We start from the raw sequence: 27,687 nt of genomic DNA on the forward strand, positions 1-27,687 counted from the left end.
AGGAACTACTTCAACTGCTGTCGTTTTGCTCGTGAATATCATTGTCAATAAGGAAAGGAAAACGGAAACCGGATAAATGGAAAAGGATAAAGGAGCCTGAACAAATTATGCTGAAATCAAATTACACTTATACGAAGATATTACAAACCTTAAAAAATAAGAGTGGTCAAGAGATCTGCTGTTGTCCGTGTGTGAAACCAGGAATGAAAAACTCGCCAACGGTGTTTTTCCTAGTTCTCGATGTAAATGAACTACCGCTATTAGTGTGCCGTAGGTTCGAAGTAATGAAACTAAACGACGGAAACTGAAAAAAACGAGGACAATATTTAGTATTTCCAATGCAGATTAATACTGCATTTGTTACATATTGTATAATTACGGGGCGCATTACGAAAGAAGAGAAAAACACGAAAATGCAGAAAATTTCGATTTTCCGCGCAAAACTTAGAATGGTCTGGTTACGTTAGAGCAACCACGCCTGATGCTGTGTGGAGATGGTAGTTATGTACGTTCAAAATACGGATCACAAATCACTTAAAACATACCTACAAACATGCATACATTCACACTATCTTTCGTACGGTTGACTACTAACTTATTGCACCAACATCAGAATCAGCAGTCGTGATCAGAATGTCGTGAATAGTAAGTAGTACGCAAGAAATGAAGGAATTAGGTATTAAGGAGCTACAAAATTGATCCGAGCGAAGAGCAACACTTTATGAACAGTTCTAATTAAAATTTACTTTATTTATGTCGATTTCCATGCTGTTCTTAGTATACCCATCCCTGCGCCTAGAGGAAGCTCCTAGTATATCGAACACGTTTTAACTGAAGTGCTTCACATTTTTATTCGCTTTAATGAAAATGAAATGAGATACCACTATGTTACAAATTTACAATCGCCATTATTTTTCTTAAATCTTTCGTTTGTTAGCATAAATTCCTATTTTATTTATTTGAGCGAGCTCTGATGTTTATTTATGTTTAATAGTGGAAATATGATTCTTAACGATTAACTTAATTTGACCCATTCAACTTGAGGCCGTAAAATAATAAAATAAAGATTTTTGTTGTCTTTCAAAGAACTATGTGACTAAACATGTGGCAGACAGTTAGCGCGTAGGTATTATGTGTATAGTTTTCTTCAAAATTTAAATTACATTCATGACGCAGGAAGAAATCGCTAGTAGGAGCTGATAAGAAGGAGTATAACTGCGCAAATGTACATTCTATCCATGCGTCAAAACCCTTCATAACTACACCAGAATCATACTAATACGATGTAAATGCCGTTGTCGATGGATAACGGCATTCGTTAGTATCAAACAAGTAATGATTGAAAAGCATTGCGACAAATATCCATCACGAAGCATTACGGGCATTGGATATGCAACAAAGAAAAAGAAACCGAACACTCACACTTCACTTGTATTTCTGTAAATTGATGGAAAGAAATTCTCGTTTATTTTAAAGAAATCAATGTGTTTTGGGCAAATCAAATTCCCAACTACCAACAAATAGAATAATGTGTCGACCGCATAGTACCATAGTACATAAGGTGAGTAAAGTTTAAGTACATTCTATTTACCTTACCTATTCACAAAACAGATCTGTCAAGGAATTTGACAATCGGCTGCGAAAACAAACGGTCCAAGAACAACCTCATGTCACGTTATGTTTTCGTTGAAAACTGCCGTATGCTGCATTGTGATTTTGGTTGGTCAATCTAGTCAGCTCTGAACTTGCGAACGAAACGAATCTTCCTGTTTGTAGAAGTGCGCCGAAAAAACAACTGCACAAGTAGTGTAATTCTCGAAGCTGCTTCAAAAACGGATTTACACGGCATTCACTAATGCTAGACAGTGGTGTGAAAGTGAAAAACTGTTAGTCGCACGTCGCGTCGGAACGTCCGCGGATTCGGAAAAGCTGCGAAAATAAGTGCACTTACAAGGGGCACACCGATTTCACACTCGCCCCTCTGCACCAGAGGCTGCAAAGTTCGAAAAAACAGAAAAAGAAGCCTGCGAAACAAATGACGAAATTCATTCTAGCCCGAAGCTGCCTGGAGTTAGCCTCCGCCGGCACCCTTGGATCCTCGATAGGTTTATCGAATGCGTGCATCGTTCCCCGTATGGGAGCTTCATGGATGAGGCAATACTCTCTACAGCTAAGAACACAACATGCCAGGCTAAGTAGCTTTACCGGCGGGCCGATCTGTAGCAAAAACTTTTCCACACAGGCAGACAACCGCAAACCGGTAGCATTCGACGACGGTGACCGCCCACCATCCGATCCGGAAGCCGTCCATGCAGATCTACTAAAGCGACTAACGAAATTGTACGATCAGGAGCAGGCACGCAAATTGATCGTTCCTCCATTTAAGCGTGCGCTACTTTATGGCGAAAAAGCGGCTGTTCGGGATCAAGTAGGCGATTTCAGTTTTATACAGCTGTACGAAGCCGTCAAACGACTTGCCGTTCAGATATCAAAACAATGTGGTAAGTTCTATACACAAGCACGGCATGTCGTCACTCATCACTGGGAAAACATGATGCAACCAAGGGGGCTACATAAAAGGAAATGCTTGAATGCGTTGCTGTTTTTGTCTCCGTTTTCTTAAGTTGGACAGCCAACCGAGCGCCAAGGTCAGGGTACGCAGTCGACCGACATTGAACTGGTCGCTCGGTTGGCGCCAGTAAAAGGGGCTTAGCGCACCAAAAACAGGTCTCCGGCATAATATGCAGCACAAATTTAGTTTCCGGCGTATTCATGTTTTTCTCTTCTTCGAAGGAGTGGGGGAGATGTCATCTCCGGTAGAAAGCGAATGATATATGTCAGTGTGCCCACTGATATATGTGTACCGTTTTTTCAAACGAAGAAAAAAATCTCAAAATTGCGACGCAATTTAGCATCGCGATGTCCGTCTTCGCATAATTCAGTGAGCAAAAAACTCAGATCTTAACGGGTTTCTGTTGTTTGTATCTTTCACGTGCTTCCAACGCCGACATTCTCTGAACTCGATACCTTATCCTTGAACCTTAAAAATGCCGGACGTAGGCACTTGAGGCGCTTGTTTGAATGCAGATCACTGCATTTGTTATTGCCTTTTTGTCTGATTTTATTTGATCAGCTTGCTTTCGAATGGCTGGAATTAAAAGAATATTCAGCAACGCTTGACACTGTCGGATATTTTGTTCGTATCAGATCCACATCAAGAGGGGGTTTAAACATAATACCTGTTCATTGCTATCGTATTTCGGTGTTATTTTTTGTAGAAACCCTTCCTAAACTTGCTGAAGCATGAGTGTTCTGGAACAGAAATATCATTTGGCTTTCCGACTCGTCCCAAATGGGAAAAAAATGTCACCCGGTATAGACAACTTGAATGACGCCGTACCGGCCATCGGCACCTCGGGTCGGTGTTTGTTCTAATTGTAGGAGCGAAAAGTGGTTTGTAAACAGTCGGATCGGTTCACCGGTGCAAACTGTTTGTTATTTTCTCGCAATCTGAACCTCGATTTAGCGATAACATTCTGCCACTCCACCATAGGGCTGATGCTCTGCCTCGTGACACACTGTAGTAAGACGCTCTTTTGTAGAGGAGACAGAAATAGACCGAATCATTCAAAGGACTAATCCGTACCTGGGTCGGTGTGGGTGGTATGAAGCGGCTATGTTTAAAACGATAGTAGAAATTACTGGTTTGGCATGTCGATCGTTTTGCTGTTGATGCCGATTAATGAGCAGCGAAAGCAACGAGATGGAAAGGCGCCAGTCAAATCGAGCAATGGGAAGTGAACCGTCAGAACGTAATCTAATGTGATTTACGTTGTTATCATTAACAAGAAACAAATTATGGAAGCTGTCCAAAAGATCTACTGGTTTTTATGCTTTTATATGGAAACAGGAAAAATCTAAGAAAAATATTCACAACCTAATCTTTTAGTTTTTTAAGAAAAGATCAGGACAAAAAATGACCGGACGTTATGTTTGGGTTATTCCTGTTCTTATTTGGGGTGGTCTAATAAATTAAAACATAGGAATCACCCGTGACGATATTTGCAAAATCGCTGTTATATTTTTCACGCCATGACACTAATTGGCAATAAACGAAATACTTTAGTCTGGGTTTATTCTTGCGAATTTCTTACTGTGAGATGCCGAGGTGCACGGATTTTGGTGCTGTGATTTAATTCGCGATTAGATAATTCATTTAAAAATCTCACGATTTTTGATTGGTTAATTCTGATTTTGTGTATTTTAAACAGGAAGTGCATCCCAATCCCGCGTGGCATTCTTATGTCCGAACAACATTACATACGTTGTAAGCCAGTGGGCATGTTGGTTCTCGGGACAGATTGGTGAGTATGAGTTCTGGGTTTGTGGGTGATTGGTGTAATTATCATTCCCGCGTTTCTCTTCCTGTAGCCGTACCGTTGAACGCCAAATACCCGGCCGACCTTCTTGAGTATTACATAAAAGATTCGGATGCATCACTCCTGCTGACTACACCAGAGTTTCTGCCCCTCGCCGAGCCGCTGGCAGCAAAACTGCAAAAGCCTTTTCTGGTGGTGAGCCATGATTTGATCACCAGTCCTGCAGCGAACAATACGGGTTCAGATCCCTCGATGGGAGGCATTTCATACTTAGATCCTAGCCGAGAAAATGTGCTGCAGCTTAACGATTTGCTCGTGGTGGAGAGTGCCCTCAATGGGGAGTTTTACCGCGACGCAAACGCGCTTATACTGTACACCTCCGGTACGACCGGTAAACCGAAGGGAGTGGTACTTAGCTACGCCAATTTGGACGCCCAGCTAAGCTGCCTATCGCACGCATGGCAGGTAACGTCCACGGATTCGGTTTTGCATGCGCTTCCCCTAAATCACGTGCACGGAACGATCAATGCACTTAATCTTCCGCTGGCGGCCGGTGCAAAATGCGTCATGCTGCCGAAGTTCGACAGTAGCAGCGTGTGGAGCTACCTGCTAAACGTGAATATGACCACAAAAGAGCGCGTGAACATATTAATGGGAGTACCGACGATGTACGGATTGTTGATACGCGAGTACGACAGTGTTTTTGGAGCAAATGCGCGCATGCGTGACTACGTGAAGACACATTGCCGAAACAAGATCCGGTTGATGGTGTCCGGGTCGGCGCCACTTCCGGGTAATATATTCGATCGCTGGCACGAAATAACCGGTCACAAGTTACTTGAACGGTACGGAATGACAGAGATTGGTATGGCCATTTCAAACCCGTACGTACAGGACTCCGAGCAGCGCAGTCGGAAGCAGGGCTGCGTGGGAATGCCTTTGCCTGGCGTTAGCGTTCGCATTGTTGAGCCAGAATCCGGTCGGCAATTGACATTGGAGGGTAAGGAAAACGAAGGTTTCTGGAACAAGGACACCGGTGACAATGTTCCCCCATCCGATGCGCCGAAGGACTCTGTAGCAGGTCAACTGTACATCAAAGGACCTTCAGTGTTCCGTGAGTACTGGGGTAAACCACAAGAAACCGCCGCCGAATTCGACTCCGAAGGATGGTTCCGGACGGGTGATACGGCCCAGTATGAAAATGGAACGATTCGCATTTTGGGCCGCACGTCGGTGGACATCATTAAATCAGGTGGGTTTAAGCTGTCTGCACTGGAAATCGAGACAGCCCTGCATGAACATCCGGACACGAGTGACGTTGCCGTGTTGGGCCTTCCCGATGAAACCTGGGGCCAGCGAGTGGTTGCAGTAGTAAGCCTTCGGGAGCAGGTAACGCCGGAAGAATTCAGCATTCCGAAACTACTCGTGTGGCTAGAGCAGAAGCTGCCAAAGCAAGCAGTGCCGAAAGAGGTCAAGGTAGTGGAAGAAATTCCCCGGAATGCAATGGGTAAAATCAACAAGAAAGAACTGATCGATCGATTATATGGTACCCAAACAACTACGACGACGCCGGTAGCCGAACAAAAAGATGAAGTTAAACCGTAAGCTACAGCTGCAGGACATTAAGATGCGCACAGAAACGTATTTATATCAATAATCGAGATAATTCTAAGTAGGCAGCCAGTACCTAGTGCTAGTCTATAGCTCCAAACAAACAGAAAAAAAACCATCCGATTGGACTTACATAACTTGACGGAAGCAAACCTTTTTATATTTCGTTTGCTTACGGAACAACCCGGAATAACAAGAATGTTCGTTATAAGTTGACCTAATAACAATTTAGACAGCAAGGTGTCAATGAAAACTTGAAATGTAGAGGATTTTTCCGAGCAAATAGTATCCGAAATTTACTAACTTTATCAGTATGACGGTCAATAGTAACTTCGTTAAAATTAAGTTTTGGAGATTGTCTAGACTTTCTTTCGAAACATCCGGCGATTTTTCCGACTACGAAATGAAATGTTTTCCTTGGAAAACCCGAATATTAGTTGTAGGCATCTTGGAACAAAACTTAAACGTTAAGTTCGTAATGTCAAAAACTTACCGATTAAGCAACCTCGATTTCGATGTGATTACCGATTAGATGACCTTGAAAAGTACAAAACCTTCATAAGGTTACCGTTTCGGCGGAGCCAATCACAGCACGGCGTTGTATGTGTTGGTCAGTCACACACACAGTTCACGCATAAAACCCCACTTGCGACAATCGCATGACGCTTGAAAAGTCATTGGAGAGAGGTGTAAACCGATCGCAGTGAGCATCGCAAAACAGAGCGTTTCGCAGCAGTAGACAAATTGTCAATCTCGTCAATTCGGTCGAGTGTGTTTGTTGAAAATCGTTCTTCTGCGTTATCCGCACTACGAACGGGTTTTTTTCGTTACCGCAGCTTTTATTCCGTGTGTCAATTCAACTCCATCGTCAGGTTGGCCACAATCGTTGTGCACAGTAGCCATTGTTGTTCGTGTGTCCGGGACGGAAAGAGGAGAAAAATCTGCAGCGGGGCAGAGGATCACTGTATGATGTAGTGCTTGCAGCAGGAGAGAAATGGGTTGCGCGGGGGGGTGCGTATGTGTGATGGGGGAGCGATAGAGAGAGGGAATGCAAATCGATGACCATCATCTTGGTCTTTCGAGACGCCGATCAAAATTTTCTCGCAGAATTCACGAAGTGCCAGTTCAGAATTCGGTGTGTGTCGCGTGATCTCTCTCTCTTCGAACCAGACGGTGGTCCTTTGCTCGCGTGAAGCAGCAGCAGCAGCGAGAGAGTAGCCTTAGTAGACGTGGTAGTAGCAATGTGGTGGTACTAAGTAAGATAGCAAAACGTTTGTGAACGGGAAAAAGGGTGGAAACGAAAAATCCGTCGGCGGAGAATTTCATTTGCCTGCCCAAATCGCTACTGACTTTCCCGTGTGTATTGTTTGCACACCTAAGGTGGCGCATATTTTCTTGTTCCTGTTACCATCGAATCGACCCGCACGACCGACGAGGATGCAATTGGAGCCTTTTTGTGCTCTGAGTAAAGTGGTCACGGAAGTAGGCACCAGACGTCGTGGTTGATTTTTTTCCATCAGCAAAGTAGACGTACATTAATCTCAATTGAGTTTTCACTTGCCCCTGTCCGGAAAGGTCAGATTCGGTTCGATTCGCGGTGGGGTAGGTTCAGGGAGCAAGGCGAAAAGGAGCCGCAGTCCCTCGCTTGCGGGGTGGAACGGAAGTGCAGAAATGTTTTTCCTTCGCTCCGTTCGAGATCGGTCGAAACGTTAACCTTTCGGACAAACACGGACTTTGTGATCCGTGTGTCTGCCCCGTTTCCGAAAGGTAGCAACAGCAGAAGCGTGCGTGAACATCTGTGCACTTGTGTGCCGCGGCGTGTGTGCGAGTGTGTGTCTGTGTGTCTGGCGGACATCGATGAGGCGAAAAAATGGTCTTTTTTTTCGTTTTTGGAAGGTAGCGAAAATGGTTATCCAAAAGCGTAAGCGCTGGGGCGACTCTTTACTTTTTCACCTTCGAGCCTTTATTGACGACGGCGACGATGACGACCACGATGGCCGGGCGGGCTCTGGGGGAGGTTTGTGTGGTGTGTGCGGTGAATATCATCCCGCCGCTGCCGCCGTTGCCACCGTCGGTGTGTTCCCGTCGTTACCGCCACGGCGCGTTCGATAAGAATCGAAAAGTGTGTCCTCCAAACCCCCGATGTGTGTGCATGATAGTAGGAGTAGGAGAAGAAGAAACGCGGTTGATACGAGCTGAGAAGAGATACAGATCTGACCAGCAAAGCGCAGCTAGCAGCTCCACCGTAGTCAGCATGGTAGTGGTGGATGTGAGATTCCGTCGTGAGTCCGCGCGCGCGAGAGGCGAGAGTCTCGGAACCATTTTGCTAAGTAACAACCCCCCCACATACAGTCTAATCGCGACAGCCAGCAGCCCCAGTTCGCAGCAGCGCCCGTGTGTCCGCCAGTAGTGTACACTAGGTGCACCCGGAATACTAGAATCAGGCAGGAGGAAGATAAAATTGGAAAAAAAAATCGGCGTTGCACAACCTCCTCCGCAGCTCCGGGGGGCGAGAGCAATGATGGAGCAGGAAATTACAAAGTGAGCCCGAAAAAACAAGGTTCCAAGTGTCAGTGAGTAAAATGGGGAGGGATTCGCGTGAAAAGCGGAGGGTGGTGGTTGTTGCTGTGCCCTGCCTGCTCCCCGGGAATACAGGATTTGAAACAGCGAAAAAGGGCCTCCAGAGCTCGCACACACATACAGAACTACTCCAACACATGGGAGACCTCGAAGGGGGTGGAGGGTTGTTAGTGAGACATCGGCGGGTGGATGAAAAATCACAGTGCAACCGAAAGGATGCGAAAGGAGCCACTACTAACCGACTATTGTGTAGTGTTCGTCCGCGGTTCGTTCCTCCAGGACGTTTCCATCACGTCCATTTACGGACGGAATCGAAGAAAAAGTTTCCTTTAGCAAATAAAGCTATGTAATAATCTACAGCTTTTCTCGCCGTCATCAGCACACACATCAGAGTGTTGTGCGTGTGGGGGCCTTGTCGGTCTCCCGAGGGGGATGAAAGCGAGAGAGAGAGAGAGAGAGAGCGAAAAAACCAATGAAAAAGAGAGAATGAGAGTGAGAGAGAGAGCGATTGGGTGGTATAAATGTCAACCCGAGAACAGCAGGTGTATTCCTCGTTCAACCAGTGTTCCTTCTTCCTGAGTATTTGGGAATAAATATTGCAGTAAATTAAGTAAAAAAGAATTTTTCAAAAAGAAGTTGATGCTTACGACGGGGGTGGAATTGCAACGGTTTGGGGTGGGGGTGAAGGAAATAAAAATGGCTCATACGTTAATTTCGGGTGCAGAGTTATGATGGAGGCGCAGACAAATCATATTTTCTTTTAGTCGTTGGGTTTAGTGACAACCTCTTTGTCGCATGGCCTGCTGAATCTATTGGAGACGGCCTTGTGTATGTGTGTGTGTGTATGTACAATTTTCTTTTATTGTTAATTTTTTAATGTTTTGTTTTCTTTTCACTTCTAGTGTTTGTGCGTTTTGTGTGTGGTAAAGAAAAAAAATAAATAAACGTCGTGCTCAGCTGTGTGGTGTCTTCGTAATCGCGACAAGAAAAATAAGAAAAATAGAGTTATAAGGTTCGGCGCCGGAATAAATACAAAACCATAAAACCATCATCCCCGTAAGCACCCGCAACAGTAGCAGAAATCAATAGCAATTCAGCAGTAACTGGCTGGAGAGAAAAGTGTGCCAAGTGACCTGGTGTGACGTGAAATATCACGAAAAGCGCAAAGGAAACATCAAGTCGCTGGATCGCAGTAACCAGACCGCTCGCCTAGCACCAGCCTCGTGAAAAGTGGTGGAAAACTGGCTCACAAGTAGGCTGGAAAAGATAAAAGTGTGGTGTATGTTTCGTCGAGAAGTGGGGGGACCTTCTTGACGCGATCTTGTGACCAGGAGTGGCGATCATCATCATCATCTGCATCGTTTTCAACGAGCGGTCGCCTCTCTGTCTGTGCCGGACGGGTTGTGTTTTTTGTGAGTGTCGTGTACCACTGTTTAGTGATTTGGTGTCCCGATGAAGGTTTTATTCATCAGTGTGTTTGATTAACATCACGAGAAAGAATAAAGAAAGCAAGAAAAGAAAACAGGCGAATCGTGACATCGTGTGTAATTTGCGCTATCCAAAACCAATCGAAACCAAGCACCAAGTAGCACAAGTGTGACTTCTGCTGCTTTGCTCGTTGTGTTTGCCAGATTGTTCCGCCACCGCTTGCAGATACATACCTCACAAACAACAAAACTCTACATCAGCCAAAAACTACACCAGCAGTTGTTGCAGCTTTAATGGTGAACCGTCAAAGCAACCTGAAACCACAATAGGTAGGTAGTAGGTACGTTAATGTCACCAAAAACCACCCTTATCGACGGTTCGTTCGATTTTCAGTTACAAAACACTCTCTGTCGGAGCTGTTCCTCCCTCCGGTATTATGAATACCGAATTTATTCCCCATTGCGTGATTCTTTTCGCCGAACGAAACATAACGAAACATTAGACAATGAAAAGGGAAAATTATTGCTGCTTTTCCATTCACCTGCCTCCAAGCATTGCCCGACAGATGGAGGGCGCCCTTTTGGAGGGTGCTGCACATAGGTTGTAGGACCAACAGAGAATACCAATGCTGCCCGTGGGCTGCCATCCTTTACAGGATGTGAGAGCCAAGGAATGTTTAGAGAAAGAGAAGAAAATGGAAGCGAAGAAAAAGAGAAAGCATGTGGAGAAAGATAGCAAGGAAGAGAAAAGGGTGCAGCTCGTTCGTTGACCTTCTAAATCCTCCTGTTGTAGTGGCCTCTGCGAGGAAAATTCTCGTTCCAAATTCTTTCTGCGGGCCGAAGGCGATTTGGTTCTTGTAAACGGGAATATTCGGCACGCCTCGACCTTTACTCGGGATGTGGTTGATGAGACTAGGGTACTCTGTACCGGGCAATTGGTGTGCTTGGGCATGTGTTACTGCCTGTAGATCGAGTCTTTTCTGAGTAGACCACATCCTAGGAGGCTCTCGCCATCAACTCTCCTGGATTCGAATGGAGTAAATTTAATTTGCTGACGATTCTCACACTTTCCACACGATGGTACTTGATTACCGTGTTCTCTCTGTGTATATTCCAGCAATTTACTGTAAACCTGGTGATAAGACCATCAATTGGTGTTTGGGAGTCCTTTGGAGTATGTTGCATTAAGGATAACAGGAACCAACAGCAGTGTAGAATAAGTTAAAAACATGTAGAAAATTTCCCTGCAAGTGCTTGACAGGTAGTTGCTGTTGAAAAATATTGCCCCTATTTCGTTGTTCTATGACAAGTATGCTCCATTTTTCTAAATTATCACTCTCTTTCTCTACTCTTTTCGTCCTCTCTTTCTCCCGCTCTCTGGTCTTGCCTTTTGCTCCTTTTAACTTTCAAAACTCAGAGTTGTTCTAAACTTGCCATTCTCAGAATGGTAGTATTTTCAGCATTCATTTCCACTTCCGTTCAAGCGATCGGCTACTTCTCTGTTTTTCCAACCGCGAGAAGCATGTGATGGTCGAAGAAACTAGGATAACTCCCTCCAGAATGTGGGTCCTCCGAGACATCAGACTTTGAGGGTTCACATCGAATTTGTGAACCTATGATTCTTTGGTCCGGAACCAAGCATTGGATGGAAACACACTGTTTGGTGAGCAAGATTAGTTGCGCGGTGATATGAATTTAGAGGGAATTTGGTTTCACTCTCGGCAAGTTGTTGAACTGCTGCCGCTCTCTAGCAACCATCGGGGGACGCTTGACGCTCCGTGTACTGCTGTGTTCCGATATCTCACGTTTCGGAGCGTTGAGATCAGCGAAGAACAGGCCCAAGATTTATGCCTCCGAGAATGCACAACCAAAGTGCTTGCTTTGCTTGCCTGCTGCTGCTGCTGCTTCTGTCTCGATAATAGGCAAACACAACACACCACCAGATTTCAATACACGCTTACTAAGATTCAAGTGTATTTGGCTGTGTCTATGTGTGTGTATTGGGAGCGGTTTGTGTGTTTATGTGCCACCCACGGCAACAAATGTACGTTCGTCGTGGGATAAGAAACACGGCATCTCCATCGTTGAACGCGATAAATTGCGTCCACTGTTGCGACTATCTAGTCTAGTGTTTGGGCTTGAGCGTGGAAAACACTAAACACTGCTAATATTATGTTTGGTTTGAAGAGATACTTACAATTTGTACAATTGTAATTAATTTAATCCAAATTATTTGACCTTACCAAACCTAGGGTTTCGATTTAAAAAAAAAATTATTGTTTTAACTATTATTATGAAAGGTAAAAAAGGTAAAATAATTTGTGAAATATATTAAACTACAAGAATTATTGTTGCTCTACAAGTAAGGAAAAAATGAAGAGTAAAGCTAACATAACTTCAAAGGTAAAAACCAAATGCAAATAAGTCATTGGTCGTCCTTTTTATGGCATGGTTGTGGCACATGGAGGCGCCCGGTGTTTGATTCGATCGCACGTGTTGGCGGTTTGGTAACTTCACTATCACTTGTGAGTATTAACTATCGATTCATTTTCCAGTTTCCAGTTCAATCGTGCATATGTTTGCGCCGTTGTTGAAAGTGACATCTAATATCCCGTGTCATCCAACAACCTGCCAGAATGGTTTCTAAGTTGTGTGTTGTTGCTCCAGGCCGAAGAAAATGCTGGGCACAATCCCGCTCGACCTGCTCTCTTCTTCTGGCAGGGAAGTTCCTGTGCTGAGGTGCTTCGAAGAGTGCGTGTTCGGTTCGGGTTCCTCAGCCGTGAGCGATGAGATATGTAAGAGAAAAGTTGCAACAACTTCTTGTCTGGGAAACCAGATACTCACCGTCGGGGGTCCGGTCAGCTCTCCGGTCTGCTCCGGCGTGTGACCAGTGGGAAATGTGTGTGTGTGTACTCCCTTAAAAATGTGCCTCTATTTTTCACGAGCACATCGGGACATACTACTTGAGTCTCCACCGTGGGTGTGGATTTTCCACCGTGTGTATAGGTTCTCCGTTTGAAGATTTTTGTTTTCCTTTTACTTTAAATAAGTGCGGGGAACAAAAAGCTCCACTTAAAGATGGTAAATTAACTTACAATTCCCGACATCGACATCGTTGGCGTTCGAGGACACCGTGGGATATATTTTTAAAGCGTTTCGGTGTTTAAAAAAGTCTCCCTCCATTGTTTCACAATGTTACAGTCCTTTTATTCTTGGAAGGAGTTTTGGAGGCCGAGACCAAACGAAATTTGGATAATGGAAGTGGTGCGCTTTGGGGGAGGCAGCGCTTTCTTTTATCCTTCATTCTTTATTTACCACGCTGTCCAAAAATAGACTCGGGGTTTCGAAAAGGCAATCACACCACGGACGGCCGGTGCCACACAAAGAGAGCCACCCTTTTTGGTTGGAGGACAAATGGTGGCCAGGGGGGGGGGGGGGAGGCGCTTCCGAGGTTGTGTCCACTTTAATACGCGTAACAGAAATCCTTTCTCCGGTTCAACGGCAAACAAAATCGATGCGGGCAGGAGGGAGTATTTATGTCGATTTTCTTCATCCACTTGCCCGGTTGGTGGCAATTCCTGCTTTCTTGTTGGTGCCTTCCGAGCCCGCCTGGCAGGACTGTTATAAAACGCAAACCATCCATCCACTTTACAGCGAGCCACAGATTTGGTAATGATTCATCGAACGAGGTTTTTAAGTGCGATGAGTCCTCAGGGAGAAGGTGGACGGATGATTCATTCACGTGTCAATTTAATTAGCAGCGGAGATCATAAATAATTTCCGGTTGCAACTGACTGCTTGTGACAGGTTTCGGAAGTACATTTGTTGTTTATTGGAGCGGTTGTTAATTACCTTTGTGTTCGAATAAAGATAACTAAAAATTACTCTAATTCGGCAAAACAAAACCGACTGTTAACCCAAGCAGAGCGGCATCAACGGATTGTGAAATCGAAAGTGTCGTTGAAAGCGACAAGATGACCTTCTTTTGCTCACTTCTCCTCCCCTCAGCCCCCCCGTCGTTGCATCGAATGATAAGGCAGAACAAGCGTTTTGTCTGGCCTTTTTCCAGGCGTTCCAGATTGTAGAACGACACGGATGTCGGACCAGCAGATGAACACAAACAGTCATACAGACAGACTCAAAGTCAGGTGTTGCTGGCCATCAGCGTGGAATATAATATGTGATGATGACTAATCAAAGGTTGTTTTTCGTGTCTCGCCCTGGTGGCGCTCGGACACGGTCACGCTGCTGCGGATGACGATAAGAGAACGTTTGTCGGGTCGTGGATGCGGCATTTTCAGCTAATGAGAAATATTACAATTGTATGTCAACATACATACGATCGGACATATCATGAAGCCAAATTTCATCAATAAATGTTTCACGTCCAAAAGCGTTGACAAATAATGTTGGCCAAAAAGGTACCGGGAATGAAAAACCGAACCGTCCGAAACCCCACCACGATCGAGCGTAGCGCTTTCCCACGCTGTTTTTCCTCATACTTTTCCCCCCACCGGTGGCGTCCCGTCTCGCTTCCGGCGGACACAGCGCGCGCTATCTCTTTATCTGGCCGTGTCTATGTCTCTATGCTTCCCTTGATCCTTATCCACCGTTTTTCCGATTACGGGGGCTTTGCGGATTCCGGCGTTGGATAAAATAAGCCCTGAAACAACATCTGCTCGGGCTCTATGTTGGCCTTTTTGCCTTGCTCTCTTTCTCACACACACACACACACACACACAGTTTTTCTCTCGCTCACTCACTGTGGATTACACTGTTGGCAAGAAAAGGTTAAAATCCATCCTTTGGTGTTGCGTGACTAACTCCAGAACACGCCGCCGGCACTGCTGCTGCTGCTGCGGCTGGCCTTTGCGTTTTGTAACCAAATATTCCAACCCCCGCCCCCCACTGAAGGGGGGGGGGGGGGAGGGGAGAGAGAGAGAGAGAGAGAGGGAGGGATCCAGTGGAAACTCTGGAAGCGATGGGGTTCACCAACCCACGCGCAACGTACAATGTACGTACGAACGCAATCATCATCTGGGAAGGTCAAAGGAGCAATGGACCCCGGAGGAGAAGAAGAAGAAGGGTATCCTCTGCTTCGGTGGGGGGAGGGTGTGGTGAAGATGAGGCGAACCGGGGGGGCCACTTGCAGGGAGAGGTATGGTGACGATAAAAATTATCTCTCTAGGTGTCTCGGGCATATCGGGCGTTGTGTCGTGTTGTTCGGTCGTCATCGGCTGAAATTTGGTGACGTAACGGCAGAAAAACACCACCCGGCGCAGGGGGGGTGGGGGTGGGGAGAAGAGTACATGGCCAGGGGGAGGGGTAGTGGGGGATGGTTGTCTTGCAGGCAGGGTGCTGTTTATTTTTGGGTTTTTGTCTACGTTAGGAGGCGGCGGTCGGTTGGAAAACGGGGCCGGAAAAATGGCATAAAGAAAAACCGTCACCATGAATGAATGGATCAATCAACTCCGGGAGGAGGCAAATGGATTGGTAGCAACTCGCGACTCTTTCCATTTGCGCGTGTAAGCGTAATGTATTTCTTGCCGATCTTCGCAGCGGTCTCCGGTTTTCCCGTTTTCGAGCGAAACTTTCCCCGAGTTAAGCGTACCGGAATGGGTACTACTCCTACGGTAGCGTCCCAAAGTACTCTCGAGAGCAACAGTTTGTTGGTATGGCTCGGCTGGATTCGACTCTTCTCCCGCTTCAAACATTACCGCTTTAAGGCAATTGTTCTAAAATTTGTCAATAAGTTTGAGATCGTTTCGCAGTAACGAGGACTTTTCCAAAACCGGCTCTAGTGTTGAGAATAACGAATCAGTACAGTGAGTCACTTCAGTCAGAGTGAGTGAGTTGGAATGGAGACTCAATGCTTGAAATTAACTCAGAATGATTTGTCTCACTCTCAGTGATCCGAGTCTTTATTATGTGGGAAGGAATCAATTATCGTAGATCATACTACTAACAAAAATTAGGATGCCACCATCCTTGCTTGTGAGCCAAATCTTTCTGAATCATTTTAATCACAGATGAGTCGAAATAAATCTTAAAAAATTGAATTAATTTTTTAATTCATGGACTCGGGATGGACTCAAGCATTTCTCGAACTGATCGTCGAGCGTATGTTTCTAACAAGGCTATCAATGGTTCTAATGTTATTTATAAATTATGTTGAGTTGTGGAAGGGTGTAGAAACCAAATCATTCTATTCTTGTCCAACGTTGATGAATTTCTAAAAATTCATTCTAGATCTTGTGATCAACAAACAAACGTTGTCAACTCTAATTGTTAAGGACCAATTAATCTTTCATCCAACGATTTCAATGCTCTATTAAATGAACGTGAATTCTTATCATTCATCCAATTACCCAACTTTAAAGAATATTTTGACGTTCTTTCGACCTTTGAGGTCGAAAAATCTAAGTGATTTTCTGATAGATACTTTTTGTTCCAAAAACATCGCAACACAAACTAATACACATTTTACTTCATTCGCCTTAATTCGGTGTAGCACGTTGTGTCAAGAACCTAAGGCTAATACATAAATCTATCATGAAACCGAAAGGAGAAGAAAGAGCTTCGACCAAATTTGGTTTCGTCCAACCCAATCAAACACAAAACTTAATGGAAATAATTATTTCTCCATTTTTTTTCCACCTACCCGGTAGGTTCGGTCACTTACTTTCCGGGCACCAACGGTGTGGAAAGAATGTAAAATATGCAACCGAACGAACGATGGATTAAGCTAATTGATTGCTGCAATTAGTGAAAATAGTGGCGTAAGATGATGCCTTAAGTGGGGGTAAGAGCGGAAGGAGGTTTGTGGTCGATTTTACACCTGGTTGGTCTGTAGCAAGGGTTGCGACAATTGTTGCAGTATAGGGTTATGGTGAAGGTTCGCCCACATCCAACACTGCCTTCTGAAGGCCTCAGGCTTCTTCATTTCATTTTATTCAGTCGGACACCGTCTTCATGTATGCTACCCGCCCTCCCACACCCCCACCTACATGTGGGGGGTAAACTCTCCACTGCTCCACGACGCGATTGTTTGGACAACATTTTAAATTCATCACATGCTTCTCCATCGCACTGTGCACCGTTGTCCATCGCGTCCATTGTGGAACTTTCTCAGCGGCGCATCGAAAAGATGAGACCTAGAAAGCCGAGTGGTGCGTTTGTACCTATGTATTTGTGGATGCGTGTGGGTGGGTTTGCGGAGGGTGATGTCTCAGCATACTAATGTTACCTTTTGCGGTGCGTTGGAAAAATAAAATGTAAGCTGTTTAACGAACGACCAAATTGGCAAAGGGAAGCAAGTTTAGCCATCGGGAAACCTCACTAATGTAGGTTATAAGTTTTTATTCTAAAAATTGGAAAACCCCTGTTTGTCTTCGTGATACACGAAAATGAGATGGAGTTGCCTGGTGCTTTGTACCCGTTGTGTTCGAGGATCATTAAGATTTGAGCTCGAATTTGGATTTGAAAAGTGTACGGAAATGTTTGATAATTTCAATGGATAAAGCAAATGTTTTTTTTTTAATAAACCTTCCATTTTTAAGTCTGCACCATAAATTTGGTATTAGGATACATTTTGTTTCTAGATTCTAAATTATAAAAAAAAACTTTGCAAAAATTAACTCTGTCTCTAAAGAATGTAATAAGAACAAATCATAAAAAAGAACCTAAAGCAATTTAAAATTACCAAAAATTATAGGACAACATTTCGATTGAATAGTAAGCTCTACTCGAAAAATTTCTTCGAAAGTCAGAATAATTTAAAATAGGATTTTATTCATGGATATATGAAATGTTTATTGTAATTCCAAAAATAAACCATAGATTGTGCTATCATTTCTTGCATCTCTGCCAGTTTTGACCCTTCAAAGCCACTTATTGTTCGTTTCTAAACATTATCAATGATGATCATTTGCAACACGGAAGTGTGGGACCTTGCTGCAAAGGAAATACCCATTTCCACGCGTTGATGCAATGCGACCCTGGGGACGAGAAAGTGTACCGGAATTACCTCCACTGGCCAATCGCATCGTCCCACCGAGTCTTCTGCATGTGGCCGAGAGTTTGATCGTGCAGTTCGCGATCGTTTGGCATCGTCGTTCCTGGGGAAGGGCCGTGGCAAGCGGCACACGTAATTCCTTGCGGCGCGCATGCTTTCGGTCCAACTTAAGCAGTCCGGTCACATAACCGTCCCGCGACGCCTTACAATGAATCTCGTTCCCTTCCGTCCGTCCCAACCGAGACGGTCGGCTCTCGGAATCGTAAACTGTCTCCAGTCGTCGTTCGGTGTGGGTTTCATTTTGAAATTCTTTCCGATTCCGAGACCAGGCTGCATTTACCGCGCGGCTGTGTTGTTTCGCAACACGGAGAAAGGAAACATTCCTGTTTCGAATGGCGCGCTGTTGTGAAATTATTCTCGCCATAGTTAGAAAGGAAGCAATTTGCTGTCCCGACCGACCGACCGCAAGTGCAGCTTTCCATGTCGCGGCCAATGTATTGCCACCGAATTATGTTCCACCCGTTCGACGAGCGAGAGAGAAAAACACAATAAAACAGTGGCCCGATGGCCGGGCGCTTAACCGACGCCACCATCGATTGATGCTAATCAAGAAGGTGAAGCATTTGACAATCGTCTCACCCACTCATCCATCGATCGGCCGGCGGGGGAGAAACGGTAATGTGGCCGCTAATAGCCCTTCTCTCTCCGTTCGGCTGTTGTGGTTCAGGCAATGGCGGCTTCGAAGGCGCAATAAAAACACACACACAAACGGTGAAGAAGGGAAGAATGGCAGGTAGCGGGAGGAGGAATCGTAACCACCGGTCACTGTGGAATGTGTTTTACCTGTCCCAAAAGGGGTTGGGAAGGTGGCAATTTATGTGTCCTAGACGCCACTTCGTGCACTGCCTATGCGACTATCGGGCGCTTATGGTAGCTTTATTAGTGGCAGGAAGTAAGAGGGAGGGGGGATAGAATTTTCTTAACTATACCAACGGCAATTAGCGTTTTCCAGGAACACACCAGCTAAGGTCAAATAAGCCAAAATGCAAGAATAACTAAACAGCGCACTTACTTTCTTACGTTCAGTTAAACCACCTTCCTCACGTTCACTTACATTAATCATCGATGGCATCGAGGCAGGAAAAAGGTGCGGCATCTGATCACAATTCATCGAATCGAGAGGTGCCCCCCGGTCTAATATAAAGAACTGCAAGTGCGACTCTTATGCCAAAGGTCTGGTACGATCCGCGCAGGAAATGGTGTTGGCATTCATCGCCGGCATCCGTCGGATCGCATTTGCGTGACTGAACCGCAGTCCGCTGGTTGGCTCGATGCTCTGAAGTCAATCGAAAGCAAAAGAGGTCAAATCAATGATCACCGGCAGCGCCCGAGAGCTCTGCCCAGTCTGTGTGTGTAGGTAGGCCGGCCAATTAGAATATCGTTGAACAACGCACGGTAACAGTTGCTGCGAGATGCTTCCAGCGTTCCGTGTCTTACGATGGTTTGAGGGTCACTTTTCTTATCCACTTTTGGAAGAATAATGTCCCAGCTAAACCGCAAGCTGTTGAAAATGTCCTACTTCCAATCATAAGAAATAAACGTTTCATCAGAAATAACCGTCATTATTACAAGCAGGTTTTTGGGAAAAGATGTTCATAAATGACATGATCTTCCGAGATACTCAAGCGTGCATTCAATTCCAAAAAAAGTCCTGCAGGGCGTCATTTTCGGATGAGTCGATATGAAGGTATTAGAGATATCGACCTATAAGTGGTTAAATGTTAGACCTTTAACTTGTGATTCAAGAAGGTGGTTGTCATTACAAACGCTTGAGCTTTCAGTAAAGATACGACTGGCACTGGACATTAGACATCATATTTTGGATTGGTAAAGATCAATTGAATAGTATGTAACATCAGGGTTTTTCAGATGATATCATGATGATTCTAACTGCAGCACATGATATTCCAACAGCATCAGTTGATTTTATCACGCGATCATGTTTATTATAACTTTGTCAGTTGAAATCAGAATCGTAGCCAAGATCAATCAAAAGACAGGTCGGGTCAAAGCTATTTTTTTGCTCCGCCATTGTTGTGACAGTTGGTTGAAAAAGTGTTTACAAAAATGTCTTGCATACTTGTGGGAGATCTGCTCTTCTGTGTGAAGTCATGGGATATGGATCCTTTTGCTCGCCGTGAGTGCCGAAATTAAGTGTGTTGGTCTGCCTTATACGCAGCCTTCCTCCAGAACATATTTCGAACGCCTCAATTCCTTGTTCATACCAAATTTGCAGTTTTACCTCACTTTCCTGGCTGCTGGTGAGAGGTAAACAAAATTTCAACCAACTGTCAAAAATTTCTGACGGTTTTTCTCTCGAAAACGAAACGATGCTGTTCGAATATTATGTGCTGCATTTATAATAAATACTGCTACTGTTATGATATCATCTAAAAATCCCTGTATTTCCTCCCAATAATTTCAATATCATTTGCCAGTAAAGCATCCTAGACATACAACTTTTGTCTTCTACGTGTGTCGATCCGGAAGTCAAATTTAAATCTTTGAAGGTTTAAAATCATTCGATAAACAAGCAAAACTTCCCACCTCTTACTCCAGGCTAGTTACGCTTTCAAACCACACTTACTCATTATGTCCTGCGAGATACCACAAGCTTCAATGTTTTAGGGCTACTTGGCTACCACCCACTCGGCAAGTGCCCATATCTGTAACGGGTGCAGTTAACCGTGAATATCGCCACCATCGTCGCGTCATTATCATCGTCATCATCGTCATCGCCAACGTCTTCTCGTGGACGTTACCGTTGTTGTCGCATCGACGTTCTGTTTCGCCTGACGTTCGGAAGCGGGCGGGGAAGCTACAAAAGCGCCTACCTTTTGCATCATCACCGATGTGGCGATATGTTTGCAATGCCGGATGAAAATAGTTCGTTCCGGAGATCGGTCCGGAGGACGCGGTACAAGAAGAAGGCGCCTGGCGTTACATATATATTTATATATATTTGCTGGTTGTTATATTTGCCTTCTTTCAGTACCATCATTTAACAACAGACTGGCTGGTTGGCTAGCTGGCTAGCTGGCTTGGTTCAGAACCACCATGGGCTTTTACTCGTCCCAAACGCAATTGGCATCGTGATCTGGAGTATGGAGTATGCGGGCGGAAGTAAGGTGCGTGGTGGATGCTGCTGGAACCCTGGATAGATAATCGTAGATACGCGTGCATACACACACGCACACACACACAAACACATCGACACATCATGCCATCTCCACCGATTGATAATATGGTGAACAAATTTTCTCACATTGCATAATTATCAGCAGCAGCAGGCAGCAGTGGCAGTTAAAGCGACTCCTCCTGTAGTAATAACGCTGTAAGTGTTTGGAAAATGGCAGGGAGTGCTGAATGGTGGGAGGCACACTAAACAAAGGGGAGGGGGGCTGCTGCACTACTAAAACCTGAGGGTTAGGAAGTTCAATTCCGCGTGAGCAGTAGTGCACTGGAGGTGGGGGGTTGGGTGGGGGTGTGTAGCTGTTCAAACACTCGATGGCCGGCTCTCGTGGCTCTCGGCTAGAAGTGCATCATGGAGTGCTTTAAACAAACAAACACACCACCCTCATAAGTACTCGAACATGATTTGTTGATCGGGATTTTAGGGTCCCTGGCGCGATATAGCGTCCCGTTTATTGGGAAATATAGAGACAATGTAGTGGACCCGTTGTGGCCACATGTAGTATCTAACACATTTGTCATTTGCAAACAACAACCAACCGAGTATGTATCCAACCGGAGCCATTTTTCTTCCCCAGAAATCTCCATCTTAACGAGTGAGACGTGTTTTCTAAGGCGAAACTCACATACGCACTTACCTGACACACATTCTGCGAACCGATTAATTACTAGCGCACATTATAGGGGGGGGTGGAGATAAATAAAAACGTGGATGGAACTGCAATAGTCACCCACTCACCCAACTACCCCTTCCATCGGATTCTTCCCGGTCCGGTTGGCCTAGGGCCCGCTCTCATCAAACGCCGCTGCACAATTGGAAGAAACGATTATATTTTTATTTATAGCATCAAACTGCTCTCTCACACTCTCCAGTGGCCATCCACAGCTCCCATTCTTCCCATTTCATCCCTTTCATTAAAATACCTTTCATTTTCGCATTTCCGATCGGCCTGTGGGAGGGAAGGTAGCTGGGACTGCGGAGGGGGCGCTCTATTCCCAGCGGATCACATAATCGATGCGCCGATTGCCTGATGTCGGAACAACACACACCCCATACAACAGTAGCGGGGCGTAGTGTGGTGGCCGCGGGGCTGAAAGTATAGTATCAAAGGCGCGGAAAGCATCAAGTAAAGCAAAAAAAAAAATTGCTCAACATCGACATCGTGCGATCCTCCTTCGCACGCGGGGGTCGCACACATTTCATTAACAAGTGTTGCCTATCGAACGTGTCTCGTGACGGAGGAGAAGGGAAGAGCCAACCGCGAGGGGTGGGTTCCGAGAGTGCGTGGTTTAAATACTACCCTTCCGAACCGAAGGGTCTGGGGCTGTGCTAGTGTGTGATTTTAATTCTAACTCTCTCTCTCTCTCTCTCGTTGGCTCTTATCATTTCAGAGCCTTCTGCCCGCCCGCCCGCCTGCCTGTTAAGGGCAAGTACACGACTCCGACTTCAGAGTGTCGGAACCGGATTGAGTGAACTGGAGTGTAAAGCTGAATTTGCTGAGAACCCGACTAAACTAAACACCCGTGGGAAGAAGTGTGGATTGCGAGGAAAAAGTGTATCGGGAGAACGGCGGGAGTCGCAGGATACTTCCCCAATGAACATAGGATAGATCTTGTCCTGTAGCACAAACAAATACGTCGCACTCAGAAAGAATCATCGCCATCACCGGGGGAGCTGTTCTGTCTTCGCTTGGTGGAAGAAGGAAGCGTGGCAGGATATCGAACGGATCGCGCCAATAGCGAACGACGCACACCGGTCCCAACCATTAACGACGGAGACGGAGGGTTCCCGGGAAACATCGCACCCCATCTAGACGCTGGCTCGCAACGGTGAAGCCCGGGGGGCCGAGTCTCCCGATACGTCACCGGAAGGTGGTGCCACCTGCTGGTGGGCCCCGTGGTCAGCGATGGGTTGCTTCGGCTCGGCCGGATCGAAACAGTCGGACTCGAACAGCTCCGAGGACACGAAGAGCCAGAAACGGCGCAGCGATGCCATCACGCGGCAACTGCAGAAAGACAAACAAGTAACTGGGACCACCAAACAACATGTTCCAGTCAGCAGTCCAACGACGTTGTAACACTTGTGTCCGTTTGTTCTTGGTTCCCCTTCTTCTAGGTGTACAGAGCCACCCATAGACTGCTACTACTCGGAGCCGGTGAGTCTGGCAAGTCCACGATCGTGAAGCAGATGAGAATACTGCACGTGAACGGGTTTTCCGATAGCGAGCGGAAACAGAAGATAGAGGACATTAAGAAGAACATTCGCGATGCTATCTTGGTGAGTATCCGCCGAACCGGTGAACCCGGTCCCGTGTCCACTTTTCCAGTCCAAATCGAATCCCGTTGGCGCTTGGATGCATCGTTTCACTGTTCCCATTGTTCTACGTTTGTGTTCTCACACACTATTCCAGACAATTACCGGAGCGATGAGCACGTTGACGCCACCTATTCAATTAGAGAAACCGGAAAATCAGGCACGAGTAGACTACATTCAAGATTATGCGTCCGGTAAGGGGAGCAGTGTAGTGGCATCGCACTGGTCAGGTTTGAAGTAGCAGCTAATAAATGTTTTCGTTTGCTTCGTTTCCCCCATCCCACCCGCAGGTCCGGATTTCAATTATCCTCCGGAGTTCTACGAGCACACCGAAGAGTTGTGGAAAGATCGCGGCGTCCAGCAGACCTACGAGCGATCGAATGAGTATCAATTAATTGATTGTGCTAAATAGTAAGTAATAGAGACCCCGGTAGAGTGTATACTCGGCGAGTGTCACTCTTCATTAACCCCTCGGAAGCAAAACAAACGATCACACGCGAGCCGGCTCACATTTGACCCCTCCCTTTCTCTCCCTCTCTGCCCGCTTCGTTGCAGTTTTCTGGATCGTGTTAGTGAAATCAAACAGCCTAACTATACTCCAACCGAGCAGGATATCCTGAGATGTCGTGTGCTAACGTCCGGCATTTTCGAAACTAGGTTTCAGGTTGATAAAGTTAATTTCCAGTAAGTATCCTAGTGCAAGTACGAGTTGCATCTCGAGTGGGGCATCAATATACACATTTATCCTCTCCGCTCTCCGCAGCATGTTCGATGTCGGCGGGCAGCGCGACGAGCGACGTAAGTGGATCCAATGTTTCAACGATGTCACAGCAATCATCTTCGTGACGGCGTGCTCTAGTTATAATATGGTCCTACGCGAAGATCCCACCCAGAACCGGCTACGGGAATCGTTGGATCTATTTAAAAGTATTTGGAACAATCGGTCCGTATCAAGTCTCGCTGCAAACTGTATATCTTGTGCAATGTACTAACCGGTTTCTATGACGTTTTTCTTCCTTGGCAAAACAACAGATGGTTACGGACTATCTCAGTCATATTGTTTTTAAACAAGCAAGACTTACTGGCGGAGAAGATCAAGGCCGGCAAGAGCAAACTTTCCGACTACTTTGGCGAATTCAATCGTTACCAAACACCAGGTACGTATTTGGCATCTCGAATCTTTGGTTGCTGAGTTCTCTTTCGCAAACACTAACACGCGCTTCGTGGCTCTTATACCCCTACGTTTAGCCGATGCTGTTTGCGAGATGGGAGAAGACCCGGAAGTGATTAGGGCGAAATATTTTATAAGGGATGAGTTTTTGGTAAGTTACGATGAGACCGTGTCGGCAGATAGCAGATAGTTTTTAATTGCTTTTTTTCTTGCCCTCTCTTCCAGCGTATATCGACAGCGAGTGGTGATGGCAAACACTACTGCTATCCACACTTTACCTGCGCTGTAGATACAGAAAACATCAAGAGAGTTTTCAATGATTGCCGAGACATCATTCAGCGGATGCATCTGCGACAGTATGAGTTGTTATAGGTAGGAAAATGCCGGTGTATAAGAGTACCGACCCAGGGGTCTCTGGGAAGTATGGGGTATGAGACACTAATACGGCTTGTGTTTTTTTTTCTTTTAGATATACTTAATGATTTCGATTCAGCAGCAACTTGGTCGTCTCATTTTAGTTGTGTCTATCGTGCGAAAAATATCAAACCTAGCCAAACTATACTAATTTTATAAAAAAAAGAAACAAATATTTGATTAGGAATTAATCAAAACAAAAAAAGAAACGTGCAAACACAAAAACACACCATACGTCACATTCACCCCCTCTCCGTTAATCCTTCTCCTCACCCAAAACATACACACAAGTACACACAGTATGCAAGTTACACGAATCAAGTGTAAACAACCGGGAAATACCACACGTTACACTGAGAACAACAACAGCAACAACAACGACGACGAACGAAATAGGGGAAATGTGCACCAAGCGGCTGTAAACATGCTCAGCTATAGTGAACCTCGGCAGTGGTGTTGTGCAATTGTGTATGTGTGTGTGTGAATGCTGTCCAAGGATGTAGCTTCAAAGAGTGGATCACCACGACGATGCTGAATCTATGACAAGAAGGAAATCAACAACTGCCGTCGAAAACGCGCAAATTTGCGCAGTAAGCGCAGAAAACCCGGTTGCATGGGAGACTACTACGATCACAGAAAGAAACGCGCATCGCATGTAGAACATCGCTCGTTCGATTCGCAAAACCTCGCGCTATCCTTGCGACCGGCATCGTTGGTGACGGTGGAAGGTTGCGGTAAGCTTATGCTCTTACCCAAAGTAGTGCTAAAATTACTGCATCCTTGAGGTAAACTAACAAAACAGATCGTAAACCAACAAACGGCCAAGGATTCTTCTCTCAGTGAATAATAAACTACTGAGAAAGGAGACGGATGTAATTCAGCTATACAAATCAGTGTCTCAAGCTTCCAGTACCAGCTTCCGGATGTAGGGAAAAGAAAAAGTTAAAGAGCGTAAGCATCGAGTGACAACCGACTTACGCTGCAGCTATCGATCGATCGCAACGCAGAGACAGGAGGGCTGCACGATCCGTTATAATAGGTTCTGGTTCGGATACTAACCCGATGGTCGAGCAGATGATATAGTGTGTAGAATTTCAGTATTTTCGCTTCCTGTTTTATAATACCGCCCCCTGTTTTAAAACTGTTCTTCGCATCGCAACGGTATTGTTGGGATGAATATGTTAAACGATTTTTTTTATACGCGAAGTTCTTTTAAAGATTCCCACGAAAACAGCAAAAATCTTAACTCTGTATTAATTCTGTTTCATCAGCCATAAGACTCTATTTCTATTGTTTATGTTAGAAAGAAAGAAAGGGGTCTCGCAGCTTTAGAGAGACTGATCAGCAGATCGCAGGCCAATGTGTGTGTGTGTGTGTGTGTAAAGTTATTATAGTAGGATCGTTATTATTTTAAAATTTGTTGTAGCATTATGTCATTGTTTTTGTTTTTAAATAATGTTTTATTTTCGTTGACCACAGATTGTGTATAGCTCATTTTAAATCGGTTCAAATCGGCAGAGTCCGGCGTGTGGACCGCAGAAAAGCGATATGAATTGATTGTTACGTTTTGCAAAAACATAGAGGGAAAAATGCTTGTTTGGATAATGATGTACAAAGGCAGAAATGCGCCCGACCCGGCCGATGAAGATGGCCCCGAATCGTGTCAAACACGTGTAATCGGTTCGTTTACTTTCATTTAAAACGTGAAATGCTGTTATTTTATGTGTACTGAGCTGTTACGTTGTGGGTCCTTATGCATAATTGTTTTGTTATGCTTCGTGATCGTGTGCAATCGGAAAGGTTTTTCTTTTTATTTCCAATTTTGTGTAAAAAGAAGTAAAAAGTGATGGAAACTCCCTAAATGGAATTTAACGTAGGCAAATATTTAGTTAAATGGTATGAGAAAGGCCGCCAGTCGGTAGCCAAAGGAATAGTAAAGAATTATTTTGAAACAAAAAAAAGTTCACACTTCTTTAGGCTATTCATAATAGCGTGTTTGCCAGTGCAGTGCAAAGGGGAAGTTGGTAACAGATACGGATGTTAATCAATCCTTTTAAAGGATAAACAGAACAGAAGAGAGAGAGCTGCAAAGAAAGTCGCATTCGATGTATGTCTTTTGGTTAGCTTAAAAGCGGGATCTAAAATATTGCATACTTGATTTTGTGCAAATCAAATTCCATCCTCGCTCAAGCACTGCGTTGAGCAAATCATAAATGCACCTTATTGTTTTAACGCAAAATTTTGTTTTTATTTCATTTTTCCATTGAGAAATATGTTGAATCTCTAATCAAAACGTTCTAGGAAGCTTGCGTCGTCCAGATATGAAGCTCTGAGAAGAACCGTTAAGTATGAAAGTTTCCGTGCTTCATACAACTGGTCACTTTAATAAACAGTTGTAATGGCTTGGCATGTGAGCATCGTGTTTCGAGGTAGAAGGCAAAAGTCCGGATTTTCGGGTTGGTGGTGTGGGGTGCGCAATTAGAAAAGCCATCTAACTGAACACATTGCAAACAAACAAAACTACA

At 45.0% G+C, this 27,687-nt stretch overlaps 2 protein-coding genes across 5 annotated transcripts; both read left to right on the plus strand.

Annotated features, from left to right (window-relative positions):
* Positions 1-1,816: 1,816 nt before the first annotated feature.
* On the plus strand, positions 1,817-6,250 carry LOC131289194 (malonate--CoA ligase ACSF3, mitochondrial). The gene is made up of 3 exons (XM_058318402.1): positions 1,817-2,501; positions 4,272-4,364; positions 4,432-6,250. Exons 1-3 carry the CDS (start codon positions 2,036-2,038, stop codon positions 5,982-5,984), a joined length of 2,112 nt encoding a protein of 703 aa, XP_058174385.1. The 5' UTR covers positions 1,817-2,035; the 3' UTR covers positions 5,985-6,250.
* Positions 6,251-6,723: 473 nt separating this feature from the next.
* Positions 6,724-26,864, plus strand: LOC131287645 (guanine nucleotide-binding protein G(s) subunit alpha). Of its 4 annotated transcripts, none has more exons than XM_058316713.1 (12): positions 6,724-6,862; positions 9,473-10,327; positions 22,656-23,287; positions 23,380-23,541; positions 23,675-23,771; positions 23,868-23,988; positions 24,133-24,261; positions 24,341-24,520; positions 24,610-24,734; positions 24,826-24,899; positions 24,974-25,120; positions 25,218-26,864. In XM_058316713.1, exons 3-11 carry the CDS (start codon positions 23,171-23,173, stop codon positions 25,118-25,120), a joined length of 1,152 nt encoding a protein of 383 aa, XP_058172696.1. In that variant the 5' UTR covers positions 6,724-6,862; positions 9,473-10,327; positions 22,656-23,170; the 3' UTR covers positions 25,218-26,864. The 4 variants fall into 4 exon arrangements, with proteins under 4 accessions (XP_058172696.1, XP_058172698.1, XP_058172695.1 ...); XM_058316715.1 differs by lacking the exon at positions 6,724-6,862 and adding an exon at positions 6,901-7,001; XM_058316712.1 differs by lacking the exon at positions 6,724-6,862 and adding an exon at positions 8,426-8,531.
* Positions 26,865-27,687: the final 823 nt, after the last annotated feature.

This window comes from Anopheles ziemanni, chromosome 3, assembly GCF_943734765.1.
Source record: "Anopheles ziemanni chromosome 3, idAnoZiCoDA_A2_x.2, whole genome shotgun sequence".
NCBI classification, from domain to species: domain Eukaryota; kingdom Metazoa; phylum Arthropoda; class Insecta; order Diptera; family Culicidae; genus Anopheles; species Anopheles ziemanni.

Bases quoted from the DNA above. Each gene is read 5' to 3' on its own strand.
- LOC131289194 (XM_058318402.1), top strand. From the start codon at position 2,036: ATGACGAAATTCATTCTAGCCCGAAGCTGCCTGGAGTTAGCCTCCGCC. The intron at 2,502-4,271 runs GTAAGTTCTATA...TATTTTAAACAG, and splicing joins TCAGATATCAAAACAATGTG to GAAGTGCATCCCAATCCCGC. The intron at 4,365-4,431 runs GTGAGTATGAGT...CTCTTCCTGTAG, and splicing joins TTGGTTCTCGGGACAGATTG to CCGTACCGTTGAACGCCAAA.
- LOC131287645 (XM_058316713.1), top strand. From the start codon at position 23,171: ATGGGTTGCTTCGGCTCGGCCGGATCGAAACAGTCGGACTCGAACAGC. The intron at 24,735-24,825 runs GTACGTATTTGG...CCCTACGTTTAG, and splicing joins CAATCGTTACCAAACACCAG to CCGATGCTGTTTGCGAGATG. The intron at 24,900-24,973 runs GTAAGTTACGAT...CCTCTCTTCCAG, and splicing joins TTATAAGGGATGAGTTTTTG to CGTATATCGACAGCGAGTGG.